Source organism: Phalangium opilio, unplaced genomic scaffold, assembly GCF_054372755.1.
Source record: "Phalangium opilio isolate 3A_F unplaced genomic scaffold, DU_Popi_V2 ptg000002l_1, whole genome shotgun sequence".
NCBI lineage: Eukaryota > Metazoa > Arthropoda > Arachnida > Opiliones > Phalangiidae > Phalangium > Phalangium opilio.
Window position 1 is genome coordinate 8,877,285 of NW_028324144.1, and position 16,743 is coordinate 8,894,027.

At 37.7% G+C, this 16,743-nt stretch overlaps 2 protein-coding genes and 1 long non-coding RNA gene across 4 annotated transcripts; 2 read left to right on the forward strand and 1 right to left on the reverse strand.

Moving 5' to 3' along the window:
• Positions 1 to 2,525: 2,525 nt before the first annotated feature.
• Positions 2,526 to 10,189, forward strand: LOC149718670 (TATA box-binding protein-like 1). Its single transcript, XM_089851048.1, has 6 exons — positions 2,526 to 2,721; positions 3,954 to 4,395; positions 7,012 to 7,094; positions 7,171 to 7,338; positions 8,700 to 8,794; positions 8,856 to 10,189. Exons 2-6 carry the CDS (start codon positions 4,084 to 4,086, stop codon positions 9,098 to 9,100), a joined length of 903 nt encoding a protein of 300 aa, XP_089707174.1. The 5' UTR covers positions 2,526 to 2,721; positions 3,954 to 4,083; the 3' UTR covers positions 9,101 to 10,189.
• Positions 4,431 to 6,992, forward strand: LOC149718671 (uncharacterized). Of its 2 annotated transcripts, none has more exons than XR_016373669.1 (3): positions 4,431 to 6,133; positions 6,245 to 6,431; positions 6,574 to 6,992. It is a non-coding gene; the product is annotated as an uncharacterized LOC149718671 (long non-coding RNA). The 2 variants fall into 2 exon arrangements; XR_016373675.1 differs by having other exon boundaries at positions 6,598 to 6,992.
• A 926-nt stretch (positions 10,190 to 11,115) lies between the features above and the next one.
• On the reverse strand, positions 11,116 to 14,845 carry LOC149718672 (uncharacterized). Its single transcript, XM_089851049.1, has 3 exons — positions 14,635 to 14,845; positions 14,353 to 14,495; positions 11,116 to 14,132 (listed from the first exon to the last, which is right to left on the reverse strand). Exons 2-3 carry the CDS (start codon positions 14,468 to 14,470, stop codon positions 12,757 to 12,759), a joined length of 1,494 nt encoding a protein of 497 aa, XP_089707175.1. The 5' UTR covers positions 14,471 to 14,495; positions 14,635 to 14,845; the 3' UTR covers positions 11,116 to 12,756.
• Positions 14,846 to 16,743: the final 1,898 nt, after the last annotated feature.

Sequence of the window (16,743 nt, forward strand, 5' to 3'; positions counted from 1 at the left end):
AAGGATTTTTTCTTCAGATGTGATTTTCATAAGCAATCTTTTATTGGAGGACTTATTTATTTTTTTTATTCTTTTTTAAATAATATGAAATAAAACAATTTTAAAAACTCAAAACAAACGAATCCTAAATCAGGGAGCGCCATTTAGTGAATAGCCTCTCGACGCGCTACCTTTAACGGGGCAAAATTTATTACTGGAAACTCCCAAGTAACCTTTAATCTCTTAATAAAAGAACAGATGGTTTTAGTGATTATACCCTCGATGAGTTACCTTCAACAGTGCTAAAATGATCCCACACATAACGCTCAATTAATACACGTACAGAAAGTTTTAGTTTACATCATAGACTTATGCCGACGCATACTTATCGCATCTTATAAATTTCTAACATGGGCATTTGAAAGAGAAAGAATTCGGTAAAAAAGATACTAGTGTTTGTTCATTAATATTTTCACAGTGATAAGCCTTGTACTGTTATAGATAAATCATAATCCTCTCCCCTTGAAAATCAAGAATGAATGAAATATATCACCTTAACACAATTTAGGTTATCCCTTTTCACTCTAAGTGTGTTCGTTAATATGAGCATAGCACATTCGCAACGCACTGTTATAGACAAATCATAATCCTCTCCCTTTGAAAATCAAAAATCCCTCTTATCACTCTCCCTTTAAAAAACGAACGATACTTCTACATCTACATCTTCTTCAGATCAAGTCAAACTCCCTCATCGTTAGATGTATGTACAATTTGTACATCAAACGATGAGGCTAAATAAAGGGACATTGTTTTAGTCTTATAGGACCATAAATAAGCACAGGACACTGGACATTGGCCAATAAAATTTTTAAATGTCACATAGTTTTTTGAAAAACATTTTTCCGGTGTTTTGATAGCTTGTCTATGAAATTGTGACACTATTTTTGTACACTCCAGTGGACAATGACCTATAAATTTTCTAGTCAAAAGGAGCGGTCACTGGACACATGTCCTATAAGAAATGCTTCTTATTTCCGGCCCTGTGAATCGTAAAGCAAAGCGCGGGTCCAGTGGTCCGTGGATCCGCTACAAGGTGACTTTCCTTAAGAACGCCAGTTTTGGCTTGGCAAAGGCAGGACTCGTTTGTGCGCGGGATTTAAAAGTACACTTATAAATCCCGCCCATTAGCCTTCGCCTAGATAAACCCGGAATTCAAAAGGAAAGTCACCTTGTAGGGGATCCACAGTTACTCCACTAGGCCCGCGCTTTGATTTAAATCTCAGGCCGTTTTCCATTGGCCTCTAGCAATCTGACACCATGGAGCAATATTAAAGGAGACATTGATGCATTTAATGCAATTATAAAGGAACTTTTGTTCCCACCCCAAGAAAATTTCTCCATAGAAAATGCCAATAGTTATCGCCTATCGGCTAGGGCTGTGCGATTAGTACTTTTTAAGGTATAGAGCTATCTCGATTGTGACGTCAGTGCCTAGGTAAAACGTCACGGGCTTTGCTTTGGCAGTGGGCGGCCATGTTTGGTACCGCTTTGGCTCTATGGGCAAATAGCATGGGTGACGTCACACTAAGGCTTCTGAGATCGCTCTATTCATTGTTTTTGGGAGCCATCTCGGTTCCCAATAGGAAAATGACCGAACAGTGTGAAGTTTAAAAATTCAAATCTAAATTTCTATAAACTATTCTACCAAATTTAAATTTCTATAAACTATTCTACCAAATTTCTAATTTTTAAATGATGTTACACGGAAAAGTACTTATTAACACCTGAAAACTTATTTTTCAATGAACCAATGCCTTATTTTACCATTAATGGATAGGGTAATGGCAGCCCTCTGCCTTCGACTGTATTAAGCTCTATGGGGAAATAACATGGGGTGCCATTAGTCTATTGTCTCTGAAAGGCAGGTTTTGTTTATTGGTCCCGTTCCCGTACTTACATTCACCCTTTTGAAATAGGGCGGAGTCAAGCTATAGCCTCCTTGATCACGCGACTCGGTGAACGCAGGCAATATGGAAAAACCAATGCCGACTCAATTTATAAATTGAGTCGGCATTGGGAAAAACAGCAGGTCCGGCTGAATTTTCAGGCTGCATCCGCCGAGTCGCGTCATCAACGAGGTTATGGTCCAGCTGAAAAGTCTGACACTATCTCAGCGACCTCAAGTTCACAAATACAATAGAGAAAATCAAAAATTCGTTGCGAATATCAAATAATTTGGTCAATAGATTGACAAAAACATAAGCCTACTAATTGTTTATCCGCAATAGAATAGTCGGTTTTTTCGAAACTCATTATTTGATATTCTAGAATTTTGAAAACCATTATTCTATTTGTCGGGGCGAATTTTAACGTAGGCAACGGTTAAACCGACTGCTCAAATTAATAGGTTAACCGAAAACATTCTTAGCCACAACGACATAGCGCATACAGCTTGCGTCGTTGAGCGCGTGATGGAGTAGGCTATGGTTTTAGGCAACGGGGGAGGTCATAGGGGCAGTCTCCGTGCATGATGCATCGTTTAGCCACTATTTTTGCTTTGCTCTAGAAGAAAATGGTCTATTGTTCGTTCCGACGCGTCTTCCGGCTTGTTCCGTTCTGGAGCTTAGCACCGTGTGTGTAGGCATCCAGTTATTTTCCTTGAAATAGAAACATAATTAATATTATAAGTATTAGCTTTAGTATTTATTTATAATTAAACACATAAACCATCGCCAACGCAATGTAAGAGCATTTTTTTACCTCCGACTCCTCCTAAAAAGCTTTTACAGCCCAGCCTTGGTCTTTTATAAACGATATTCTTAAGCCTTTGTTTCCGACTTTCGTAATTCGGTTCGAATGTTGATGATTTTCAACAATGAAGCTTCATTTTAGAAACCTCTGATTGTTTATATTTAATGCATTTAGAATTTTCTAGTCAAATTATAGAGGAATAGTTCATTATAAATGCGGCCTGATTTTCGCGGAATCTTGGGGTTTAGTTCGAAAATCAATAAATTAAATTAGGGCTGGGTGTACTAGAAGTGAGTGTGAAATTAAAAACAGTGAAAGTTATGGTCAATCCATTCCTTTGATAACATTTTGCCCTTACTTTCCAATGCTCAAAATTCCTTTGTTTCTCTTTTTTGAATGTGTAATAGTTATTTGAACTTTTTAAAAAGTCCAAAAAAATTCAATTTTGATAATTGGTATCAAACTTAACCTAATAGCATAATTTATAATTGGCCCAAATTAATCTTGATCTTAACCTTTTTAACTCGATTGACCTCAATTTCAGCCTTTTTAATGTTTAAATATCACTAAACCAGGGAAGCAATTGAAGTTTGTTATGTAATTTGGTAGCTATTATGATGTAATACGATAAGACAAATGTTTTGTGAGAAAAGAAGCCAAAAAAACGCATTTAACTGTATATTACAGTTAATGGGGTTACTTTGTATCTAGCAATGTTTTATGTGTAAAACAATATATTAAACATTCAAGAGAAGGAAGGATGAATGGGTTGGAAAATATAATATCAGAAGGGGATAATAGAAGAAGGATGACACTCTGTATCCTCTTAATGCTTTAGTTATGTAACGTCATTCTTCCCAGGCTCCCCCTTTTAGTTTGCTTTGCCGCTCATCAAACTACAAATGGGCATTGCACCGTAAGGTGAATTCTATAATTGTTTGGCACTAAATCCCCAGCAATCATCCCACAAACCTCGTCTTGACGTGGGACAAAAATGCACAAGCGCGTCTTGCCAAATATTTAAACGCTAATAGAGTAATAGTGAGGGAACTATTTATCGTGTATGTGATTCGGTTTAGTAACCTTGCTCTAAATGTTCCGATGTTGGGAAGAATGACGTTACACTTACCCCGCTTTGTGCTTGTACACTTCTCTCGAAGAGAAGTATTATATATATACTTCTGGTCCTATGTAATTATTTTATTTATCGTTTTTTCTCATAGGATGGCACCAGTTACGGAGGATCAATATTTATAGCCGAAAACGCAAGCTTACAATACCCCTCAAACCCTGTAAGCTTTTGCTCGCTCTCGCTGTAAAGTGACAACCTAAGTTGTAATAATCGTTACCACAATGGCCACGTTGGCTCAAGGAGATCTCACACACTCACATCATCGGCCCAGTATAGTTCATGTTAGTAAGAATCTCGACGTAGCTGTGCACCCAGACTCCCCCATGAACAAAAACAATTACGCCCCACAAAGTTCCCCCCACAAAGATATCTCTTCTCCGGAGGTGGACGACGAGACGGATCAGCAACAAGAAGAACCCATCATCGACATTGTCATTAATAATGTAGTCTGCAGTTTTAACGTGCGATCACACTTGAACTTACGACAAATCGCTCTCACTGGCTACAATGTAGAATACAAAAGAGAGCATGGGGTAATATAATCTTGTCTGTGTCGATTTTGCTTCGGAAATAGGGAAAGGAAAGGGGGTAGATCACTCTTCTTGTCTCTTTAATTAATCGGACAAATCCAATTAATTTAAAGAAATTGAATTGATTTTAATGAAAACCAAATGTGTTGTGTACATTTAATGATTATAAGGGTTCAAGCAAAAGTGTATAGACATAAAAAGAAAAAGTACACTTCATTAGTAATTCCCTAGCTGCCTTTCACTGTAGACAATATGTAAACTGAGTAGTAAACTACCAGTCTGGGAAATAAGGATATTTTTCTAAAATAGTCCTTGGGACCAGTGACACTAGTGTTTGAAATAATAAAGTGGTCTCCGGACCAGGCTGGGAAATAAGGATAATTTTTAAACTAGTCCTTGGGACCAGTGACCCCCCTAGTGTGCTAAATAATAAACTGGTCTCAGGACTGGTCCCAGCCTTTGTTCTCCTATAGATTTGCAATTAATAAAATGGTCCCGAGGACCAGTAACCCTCACTTTTTGAATTAAAAAACTAGTCCTAGCAATTAATAAACTGGTTTTGGACCAGAGGAAGTGTGCTATTTCCCAGGCTGCAAACTACCCTCTCAAACACCTGCACGAATTAACCACTCAGGGAAGAGCTTCTTGGCGTCATAGGTTTATAGAAAGTAGTACATGATGCTGGTGATCCAAACGTTCATTTTTGGTACTAGAGCTAGCGTTCACTACTTTCTGAGCCTATTCACGGCTTGTTCCCTATATCACGCAGAGGGGGAGGGGGGGGTCGACACTATTTTGGGATAAAATGGAGCTTCTCATATTTAACGGCGCCAGCAAGTTTCAATGACATGTACTTTTTGTTTTTATATCTATGTAATTTTGGTATAACAGTGACCTACCACCTCAGAAATAGCAGTTGCTGTCTATTTTAAATGTGGGCTTTAACAGGCTTTGTCAGGATAAGTCAGGGATTTAGTAAATGGGGGAAAAGTCAGGGATTTCCATGCTTCGAGCAATGCTAAAAATATGGGCCGGGTGTGACCATGAAGTGGGCTCTCGTAAACACCTTAAAATGGTCAGGGATATTTGCGCAATTTTGCCAGGGATAAGCTGGAAAAGTCACGGATTTTCAATATAAAAATTTCGTCCGAACCCTGTTAAAGAGTTGAACAGGGTTGCCACGGGTCAGGGAAAACCTGGAGAAGTCAGGGAATTTAAAACTGGGCTGGAAAAGTCAGGGAATTTTAAAAATTTCAGCAAAGTCAGGGAATTTGATTTTAGTGGGTAAAATTTCTGGGGATAAGTCTTTATTGAAAGAGTAATGAAAGTTTCTCTTCATCCTCAGAAAACTCTAGAGCAATCCTTAAAAATGTCTAGAATTGTTTTTGTAAAGTAAATGCCTTTAAAAAATCTCTTAGACTGTTATTTATAGTTAAAATGTTTCTTATTCATTTTGGTGCAACAAATACAGTGGAAAACTTAATGTAGATCGAGTTTATTTAATTATAAGCACTTAAAACGTGCTGTAAACATTTACACTTTCAGCCTACAAAGGTCAGGGAAAATCTCAAGAGAAAGGTCAGGGAAAATCTCAGAGAAAGGTCAGGGAAAATCTCAGAGAAAGTTCAGGGAAAATCTCAGAAAAAGGTCAGGGAAAAATCTCAGAAAAAGGTCAGGGAAAAATCTCAGAGAAAGGTCAGGGAAAATCTCAGAAAAAGGTCAGGGAAAATCTCAGAGAAAGGTCAGGGAAAATCTCAGAGAAAGGTCAGGGAAAATCTCAGAGAAAGGTCTGGGAAAATCTCAGAGAAAGGTCTGGGAAAATCTCAGAAAGGTCTGGGAAAATCTCAGAAAGGTCAGGGAAAATCTCAGAAAAAGGTCAGGGAAAAATCTCAGAAAAAGGTCAGGGAAAAATCTCAGAAAAAGGTCAGGGAAAAATCTCAGAAAAAGGTCAGGGAAAATCTCAGAGAAAGGTCAGGGAAAATCTCAGAAAAAGGTCAGGGAAAATCTCAGAAAAAGGTCAGGGAAAATCTCAGAGAAAGGTCAGGGAAAATCTCAGAGAAAGGTCAGGGAAAATCTCAGAGAAAGTTCAGGGAAAATCTCAGAGAAAGTTCAGGGAAAAATCTCAGAAAAAGGTCAGGGAAAAATCTCAGAAAAAGGTCAGGGAAAAAATCTCAGAAAAAGGTCAGGGAAAAATCTCAGAAAAAGGTCAGGGAAAAATCTCAGAAAAAGGTCAGGGAAAATCTCAGAAAAAGGTCAGGGAAAATCTCAGAGAAAGGTCAGGGAAAATCTCAGAGAAAGGTCTGGGAAAATCTCAGAGAAAGGTCTGGGAAAATCTCAGAGAAAGGTCTGGGAAAATCTCAGAGAAAGGTCTGGGAAAATCTCAGAGAAAGGTCTGGGAAAATCTCAGAGAAAGGTCAGGGAAAATCTCAGAGAAAGGTCAGGGAAAATCTCAGAGAAAGGTCAGGGAAAATCTCAGAAAGGTCAGGGAAAATCTCAGAAAAAGGTCAGGGAAAACCTGGAAAAGTCAGCTGGGATTTTGGTTCTGAAAATCCGGTGGCAACCCTGTTGAAGTCTGAATTACATGAGACTTCGTTAAAAGAGACTTTTTTGTTTGATTAGATGTTAACTATGAAGTTGAGGAGTCCTTACACAACCGCTAGTTTTTGGTCTTCTGGAAAAGTGACTTGCACAGGAGCCACAAGGTTTGTCGCAAATTTAACTGACGGGACCACATTTTTTTGAAAATAAAATATTTTCACATGTATTTGTAAATATTAGCGAAGACCTAGCCAAAAAAGCGGCCAGGAAGTTCACTAGAATACTGCAGAAATTGGGTTTCAAAGTTCGCTTCTCAAACTTTAGAGTGGTGAACGTACTCGGGACCTGTTCCATGCCCTTTGGCATAAGAATTACGCAGTTTTCAGAAAACCACCGAACTAACGCTAGGTAAATTATTGCAATAATAAGTTAATGAAGGTTGGTACGATTCATAGAAAACTTTAAAGGAAAAGGAAAATTTCAGATAACATAACATTATACCTTAAAAAGTTAAAAGAATGACTTTTTTCTAAGTATGAAAGGAATTAAATATTTAAAAAATAAATGATCTCTTATTGGTTTGGCGTCTGCTAAATCGAATCTCGTACCCCTCTGAACCTGTTAGAATTCAATCAATCCCGTTACTCCTGTAGGGGTAAGAGGTTCAATTTAGCAGACGCCACTAAACCAAAGGTTTTGTAATAAGAGATGATTCATCTTTTTAAATATTCTTTCTTTTATATTTAGAAAAATGCCGTTCTTTTAAGGTATAATCAGTTATGTTATCTGACCTTTTCCTTTAAAATTTCATAAAAATGTGGGTGAATAATATTCTGTGATCGTTAAGAAATATGCTTAGTTAGGAATAGACCCAACCAACAAATCTTTCGAATTTTTATAATGGCTCAGATCTCGAGCTCGGTTTTTGAGGTGAGAAAGGGATAACCTGATTGGCTTGCGCAGAACCTGTTTTACCCTAAGATTCAGAATCAGACTCTAAACCAATCAGAAAAATAAGAGATTTATTTTCGTCGCGCAACGACAGATGGTACTACAGTCAACTTTGTTAATCACGTGATCCTATCCCTTAGATGGAGACCATACCAAGCCAACTTGTTTATTTGTTGGTTGTGTCTATTGCAACTAAATTCTCTCAATTAAAAATGGGAATGATAGCCTTAATTGTTTGTTTGGATTGCTTATAATTAAGCATGGGCGAATACTCGAGTAACACGAATAACTCGATCGAATATCGAGACGAATAACCGTCTCGATATTCGATAAGCCCCATTTCGGGTATTCGAACGAATATCGAATAATGAATTTTACTATTCGGGCCTACTATTCGTTAAATATTCGACTAACTATTCGTTAAATATTCGATTAACTATTCGTTAAATATTCGATTAACTATTTGAGAAAACAAAAATATTAACCCTAAAAATGTTTTAAAAAAGTAATGGCAGTTACACTTTTTAATGTATAAGTTTCTATGAGAAAATAGGCCTGAAGTGCTACTACTCTATAGCGCATCTAAATTCTAAATATAATTTAAATTGATTTTAATTAATCCTTCTATTTCTGACTATTCGATAACTATTCGATAAGGGCAATTTTAAGTTAAGCCTAATTATTCGATATTCGGTTCCCAAACAACTATTCGTCTCGGTATTCGATAAGAAAATTTTTCACTATTCCATATTCGTCTCAACAGTCAAAAACTGGTATTCGCCCATACTTACTTATAATTGAATCTTTTATTTCGAAAGCTACGAGCCAGAACTGCACCCAGGTGTAACGTACAAAATAAAGGAACTCAAAGCGACACTTAAAATATTCTCAACTGGAAGCGTAACTATTACCGGTAATGAGCGAGATGATTTTTCAGTTAAAAAAGCGGGTTAAAAATTTTAAATTAAAAACAGCACCCAGCGTAGGGAATGTTCAACAAGCGGTTGTACATATCTTTCCGTTGGTCTACGAGTTCCGTAAAGAGCTTCCCAAACGTAATCCTCAAGAACCAACTGTAGTTAAAAAAATAACTCAACAACCAAATAAAGCCAGGAACAAACCCCCCGAGGTGCCCATGGAGAACAGTGACCTCTCCGATGAAGATAACGATGACCTTCACATTGCGGCAAATAGTGATGGCGGAGAATTCTGGGATTAATAATAATAATAAACGTTAAATTTAGTCGCTTTGGAAAAGAATGGCACGCTGGACTTAAAACGTGAAATAACGCAATGCGCGTTGTTATTTTTCCCGCCTCTGTGATTTATTTTTTACATTCAACTAGTCTCTCTCTTAAACAAACAAGAAATATGGAAATCCGCCTAGCGGTTATGTCACGCGTTTTTTGTATCAACAAATTTTCCCCCCGGGCCTTAAAATAGAGTCGTAAGTTAACAACGTTCGGACATAATTAATAAAGTAATCAAAGAACTTGTAGCGAAAGCTTCTTTGGTTAATTGATTCTCGCGTAGTATAGAACAAACAAACAACTACCCCGCCCCCTCTATTGGCTCACAGACAAAAATTTGCGGACGGATATTACAGTTTTTTTTTGCAGCTTATTTAAATATTCGTAAAAAAAAAAAAATATTCGCGAAGCTCGTATCCAGATTGTTTAATTTTTTTTTTATTATTTTTTTGAAACGGACTTTTTTATTCGTAAAAAAAAAAAAAAAAAAATTCGCGAAGCTCGTTTAATTTTTTTTTTTTTTTGTATTAGTTTTTTTTTTTAAGCGGAATTTTTTGCGGGCAACGAAATACTATTCTCAGTGGAGAGCCTTTCATAAACATTACTACGTTGTTTTTTTAAGAAAGTTCTAAATTCATCATTTGGAGGTAAATCGTCGTCGGCGTAGTGATTATGCCGCAAAGAAAAAAAAAAGCTTTATATGAAGAAATATCGAACTTTTTTTCAAGTTTTTTTTTGGGAATTTGTTCCCTAAATTAGTAAGCCTAAATTTAACACAAAAACCATACAAATTCTAATAACAATAAAAATGAGAAAAATGAAAATGTCTATCGTATAAGGTTTAATTAATTTTTAATCGTTTTGAATGGATTTCATCGGAAGTCTCGAGGTGAGGTGACTTCTATCCTGATTTACGATTTTGAATAATCGACCTTTTAATTGGATTCAAATTAGACGTCTGTCTGTCCTTTGACAGTTTCGCGTATAATTTTTCATTGTTTAGGGATTTCAAAAAACAAACAAACAAACAAATTAACAAATAAAAATTTTTCAATTATTTGCCTAACTTTTATTACAATTAAGGTTCTATTTAGTATTTATCTTTTTTTTAATATAACTGCTGAATAAGCCTAATGCCCTTATTAGAGATGTGTCGGTAATTTTAAGTCCATAAATTTCCAGTAATTTACCAAATACCACGTAAATTACCCATTTTTTATATCATACCATAATTTTAAATTGGTAACCGTAAATTACCACGGTAATAAGCCTGTATATTAGTAAATTACGGTAATTTTTGTTATTTCAAAATTCTAATCCATAATTTACCTGGTAAATTACAAATTACCATATTTAAAAATTACGGTAATTTCACATCTCATTAGGGTTTGGACGAAATTTTGATATTGCAAATATCTGATTTTTTCTAGATTATTGTCCCTGATGAGAATTTGCCAATATCCCTGACTATTTTAAGGTGTTTACCATAGCCCACTTCATCATACCAAGAAGTTATATCTAGTATCTCAGAGAGAAGGTATAAATTCGCCAGATTTCCAGCTTTATCTCCAGTCCAAACGTAGGTCCAGAGTCAATCCCCGTCTCTAAATAACAACCAGCATCTCATTGGTTCTTGAAAACTCACGTCAGCGCGACGACGCGAGTGACGAAAATTACAGTCATATTTTCCGACTGAGGAGAGGCGAAATAGCCCGGCGTCTCCTTTTACGTCCCCCCCCTTGTATCTTGAAAGGGGGGACTGGGACTATGGCGCGCGAATACAAAGGCATCTTATACCTTCTCTCTGATATACTGATATAACTTCTTGATCATACCTTATCCGCATATTTACCATCGCTCAACGCATAGTTTAATATACCAAAAGAAATCCCAGACTTTTTAGGACAAAACTTTAAATCCCCGATTTTCCAGGTTCGGTACGAACCCTGTTATAATCCCTTTTTAAATGAACAGTCAGAAAGTATTAGGTAAGACTATCCCTTTAAATTTTTATTTAGGAACCATTATTCATTGCCATAATTGGAAGAATAAATTTCTCAAGAAAACAGAGAGTTTAATTATTGTTAAAACCATTAAATTTCTTATTTTTAATTTCAATTTGTTTTTCCAGTAAAAGAATTAGACAATTTTTTTTTCTCAATTCTTCTTTTTAAGATTTAGTTGTCGGTACAAAAAGTTGTACATCAATCAATTTAATTTTTTTTTCATAGCACACAATTAACGTAAGACAAATATTTCTCTATATAAAAAAATCTTTTTCTATTCATTTAACTTTTTACAACAAATGCGGATTAGTTTTTTTTAAAAAAATCAAATATTGACAGGGATAGATTTAATTTTAGAAGTAGGAATGGAGAACAGAGTAATCCGGGCGCGCGTCAAAGTCCCGGACCCCCTTCCATGGAACGGAGGGGTATGAAAGAAGAGGCGGGTCATAACCCCCTAGGTAAAAAGGAATTGCGTATTTTTCGCCGACCTCGTCAGCAACGTCATCAAAACGTAGTTTAAGTGAGCCAATAAGATAATTTAAACTTTTCGTTACGCGTTGGAGGGAGGGGCTCTATGCTGCGCTATGAATCTGACTAAAGTAAATACTAATCGTTCTCCATTCCTACTTCTAAAATTAAATCTATCCCTGGTATTGATAAATAAGTTTAAAAAAAAGAAACTTATAGATCACGTAGACATTCTTTGGAATCTAGAAATATTTTTAAATATATCAAAGAAGTTACTAGTATTATTTTAAAGCGAAATTCTGCGCTCCTTACAATATACCCCTAGGGTGCTTACTCTTTGGGTGGGGAATTCGAATTTGGGAGGCAAAAAACCTCACATTGTGTATCTCTTACTCTTTCAAAGATATTTCATTATTTCTAGAAGATGTACAAACCGCTGCCTTTGCATTCGTCTCCGTTGCCTCCGTAGCAAGTGGATTAACTCTAATCAGTCTAATACGCGGCCGACAGAGCATGGATTAACTAACGCTAGGGATTGTTCACTAACTGGGGTTCCCATGTAATGCTATCGCCAACTACATGTTCCGAATTATTCCTTGATTCCCCTCTTCATTTCCCCAATTTATTGGACCAAAACGGATGTAGATGTAGCGCCATCTCTTGGCAAAATAAATCGTTTTGCCCAATTTAGGCAGGATTTAAATTTTGACGTCATAGACCAGGTGATATTTGGTCCAATTTTCTTATAACTTCCTGTTAGGGATAGTAGCTGCTGCTAGGGGGCGTTTGGAACATGAATGCGTTATCGAACTATCGTTATCGAACTATCCCTAGCGTTAGTTAATCCATGTCCGTTGCCTCCGTAGCAAGTGGATTTAATCAGTCTAATACGCTGCCGACAGAGGGTGGAAGGCAGTTTGAGTGTAAGGGCAGAATCTCGCTTTAACAATGACGTAATTGCCATTAAATGGAAGCATTTTTTAATCACAAGGTTTAGGTATGACATTAAATTTAAAACTGTTTAAAAATTCTACAAAAATGAATGGAAAAACCACAGTGTAGTCGATCAAATGGCTATATTTATCACAACAGGAAAATTTTTTTATATATTTATTATATAACATTATTATAAAAGGTCGCGTCAAACATCACGAGCCAAGAACGTGAGTCTTTCGACAATGATAAAGCCATTTTATGACCCTGGCGTTCTTTTCGACGATGGAAGTCTCAACCGGAACTCGCGGCCTAACCACTCGGGAATGCTTAAAGGCTCCAATCTCACCTCCGTTGGCCGTGGCCTCGTTATTTTCTAAACTAGAATTGTCGCTACAAAAACTCGAGCGATAATCGTCCGAATCAACGGATGTTGAACTGTCAAAAAACCTAGGGGGACTAGTGGGTGTCGCCGGTGAGGCCACGTGGTACCAGAGAGACTGTTCCAAACCCAGCATGTCAAAAAAATCTTGAAGACTTTCTTCAGTCGCGCTGCTTCGGCGTCGAAGGATCTCTTTCTGTTTGACGTAAGTGATGTCTGACTTGGATCGAAAAACTGGTCTTCGTTTGTAACTATCTCCGTTGTATTTTAAAGTCTGAGATCTACTCAGTTCAATCTTTGATAAAGATTGACGAAGGTTTTCAGTCGATTTCGCGGAATCGCAGATTCTGGCTTGTGATTTTGATCTTGATGATCGTAGAGAGCGAATTTCGTTGATGAATGTTTCGGATCGCGGCCTAGTTCGTCTCAGTCGATAGGATTCTTCCGAACTGGAGGAAGGCGAAATGGGTTCCCGGCGACGTAAGGGGAACACGCGAACGGGCGATAAATCGGGTAAACTCTTATGAGCTTGACTGGCTTGTCTTGAGCGAGTTTTGTTGGGAGAGTCATTACGGATAGGGGACGATTCAGGAGGAATATTGTTGCGAATATTTTTGATTTTGACCCCTTCTAATTGGCATTCTAAATTAGCGCCATTGCCAATGCAAGTACGGGAGGGGACGCTACCATTTCTCGGTTCACTCCCCGAAAGAATATTCTCTTTCGAGTTGGAGGAGATCAACTGTTTCAGTCGTATTTCCAAATTGGTTGGACCTTCGATAGATCTGGAACTACTTCTACGGAAGAGGTTGACTCGTGGACGATTTTGGGGGTCTTTAATCTCGGATTGAGAGCGGGCGCGACGTCGAACCGGTTTCGTGGCCGCCTCGGATGCCGGCGATTTAGAAATCAGTTGGTTGTGGTTGCTGCAATTCGGAGGAGCTGGTGGGGTTCGACCCGACGGTATGGGGCTCAGATACGTCTGTTTGTAGTCAAATTCAACAGAGTTGGCGTACTTAGACGGGGCAGGAGGAGGGATTTCGTAGGAATGTTTGACGGGAGCCGCCAATAAGGCCTCGATATGAGGTGCCTTGCTGACTTGCAGGTGAGAGCTGTGAGCAAATTCTTGTTTCGAATCGAGAACACATTCAGACTTGACGTAGTTGGCTTTGCTCTCTTCGAGCCTTTCAACCGCGCTCTTTCGATGAGCTAATAAATAAAAACGCTGTAGTTTACTATAAATAAAATATTTCTACTCAAGAAACGCTCCCAGTTTCGTTTAGGTTTCAAGTAACAAAACAAAACCTATAGGCCTACAAGTCACCACACACTTGATAATGCTAACATGGGGTATATAAAACTTGAGGACTATTTTGCTTTTAAGTTTCGCCACTCCCGTCATTAAGGTGGTATTAATTATCGTTAATACCTGGATTGTATTGATTCCTTTTATTTCCACGATGAACGACTCGTGGGCTTTCAACATGATTTTTTATGGGTAGCGGTTTGCAACCACTTCCCATACACGCTTGAATCGTTGTCGCCATGGTATCCTGTCAATCATTTCTCTATCTGTCGCAAAAATACCACAAAAATCATTCTAATAAAGTTTAACGCGGATGAAAATCAAGAAAGGATGGGATGGGGAAAGTTTTAGCCAAGGCCTTAAAGCCAACTGTCAAATGTTTTGAGAGGTCATTCTAGATCTTACCTTAATTGCTACTGTAATATGATTTCAGCCTTAAATATCGTGCCAAACATTTCTAAAAATGCACATACAATCACGGACATTTAATTTAAATTGTAATTTCAGTTTAATTAATCAGGGGATTTTTTTTAAATTTCAGTCGTTCGCGTTCTAACCACCAACCATACACGGCGCGCCATTTTTCTCCCTCTTCTGTTGATCCCCATTCGCTGCCCCATTGGGAGATCCATTTCCTTATTTGGGATCCACGACAACTTGCTGGTTAACTTGAAAATGTATTTTGAAGCCGCGTAAGTCAAGCATGGGTTTGAGTAAGCCAATATTCATAAACGCCATTATTCTAGAAAAGCAGTGATCCGATTCTTTTGTTTTTTCCTCTTGCGTAAAATATCGTTTGCATTTTTTCCTCAAATAATGCTGAAATCATCTAGAAACCCAAAAAGGGCTCTTAGTTATGTTATGATATACCAATGATACAATTTAGTTTTTTTATTCCAGTTTTACCATGGTTTTACATAATTTTCATTTACATGGTCCTAAGAAGGATATTGAAGATTTCTTTATACGGTCAGGTCTCACGATGTAATCACTTATTTAAGAACTTTATTCGTCCCTCCCACACAGCCTAGTAAGCCTACACCCGTTATCATTATTGACTCTTTCGTTTGTGATCCAAACGGCAGCCGACATTCTGAGTCTTCTCATCAAACTTAACACTTCTAAATGCCCCGGTTCTTTCTGTATCCATATCCACCCTGTCCTTCTCTAGAAGCTAGTTACCCTCTATCCCTCCCTATCTATTTATTTATTTCCCAATCCCTTCCTATGGGTCATGTACCTTCTGCCTGGATGGGGCAAACTTAACAATCTGGGCGCGCGTCAAAGTCCCGGACCACCTTCCACGGGACGTGGGGGGTATGAAAGAAGAGGTGGATTATAGCGACAGATAAACGAATAAACAAGCTGGTTTGGTCTCGTCTTCACCTAAGGGATAGTATCACTTGACTAACAAAATTGACTGTAGTACCATCTGTCGTTGAGCAACGAAAATAAATCTCTTATTTTTCTGATTGGATTAGAGAGTCTGACTCTTGGAGTAAAACCGGTTCTGCGCATGGCAAATTCACGCCAATCGAGCTATCCCTTTCTCACCTCAAAACCAGCGAACGAAATCTGAGCCGTTAGAAAAATTCAAAAGATTTATTGGTTGGGTCGTATTTTTCGCCGTCCCCGTCAGCAACGTCATCAAAACGTAGTTTAAAACTGAGCCAATAAGAGAATTTAAACTTTTCGTTACGTGTTGGAGGGAGAGGCTCTATACTGGGCAATGAGTCGGACTGAAGTAAATACCATAGAGATCCAAGAGGAACAGTTGAGAGTCATTTTTGTGACGGTTTTAGGGCATTCGCCCCTTCACATGTGTGATGGGGTGAAAGACTGGTGGCGCCCCCTATCGACGAGCGAAGGAGTTATTAATAAGGAGTAGTGGCACTCTATGTTAACTCCCTATAGGGCATAATAAGTCAAACCCTCGGAGATGCCATTACTCCATTTTATACGAGCTAAGAGCGGAAAAACGTATTTTATAAATTTTACACCTGTAAAATCTTTTAAAAAACACTTGGAACTTGTATTTCTACTTACTTTCGAGGAAATACCACCGTTTTCTGAAGGTAAGAGTCTTTTTTTATACATTTATTAGTAATAAAAACATTTAAGGCGAGCTAAGCCTTGGTCTTGTAAAACACGGCAGATTAGTGATTAGCGCGAGGATTAGCGTCGTTTTCAAAATCACTCCTCTGCTGTGTTTTACAAGACCAAGGCTTAGCTCGCCTTAAATGTTTTTATTACTAATAAATGTATAAAAAAAGACTCTTACCTTCAGAAAACGGTGGTATTTCCTCGAAAGTAAGTAGAAATACAAGTTCCAAGTGTTTTTTAAAAGATTTTACAGGTGTAAAATTTATAAAATACGTTTTTCCGCTCTTAGCTCGTATAAAATGGAGTAATGGCATCTCCGAGGGTTTGACTTATTATGCCCTATAGGGAGTTAACATAGAGTGCCACTACTCCTTATTAATAACTCCTTCGCTCGTCGATAGGGGGTGCCAC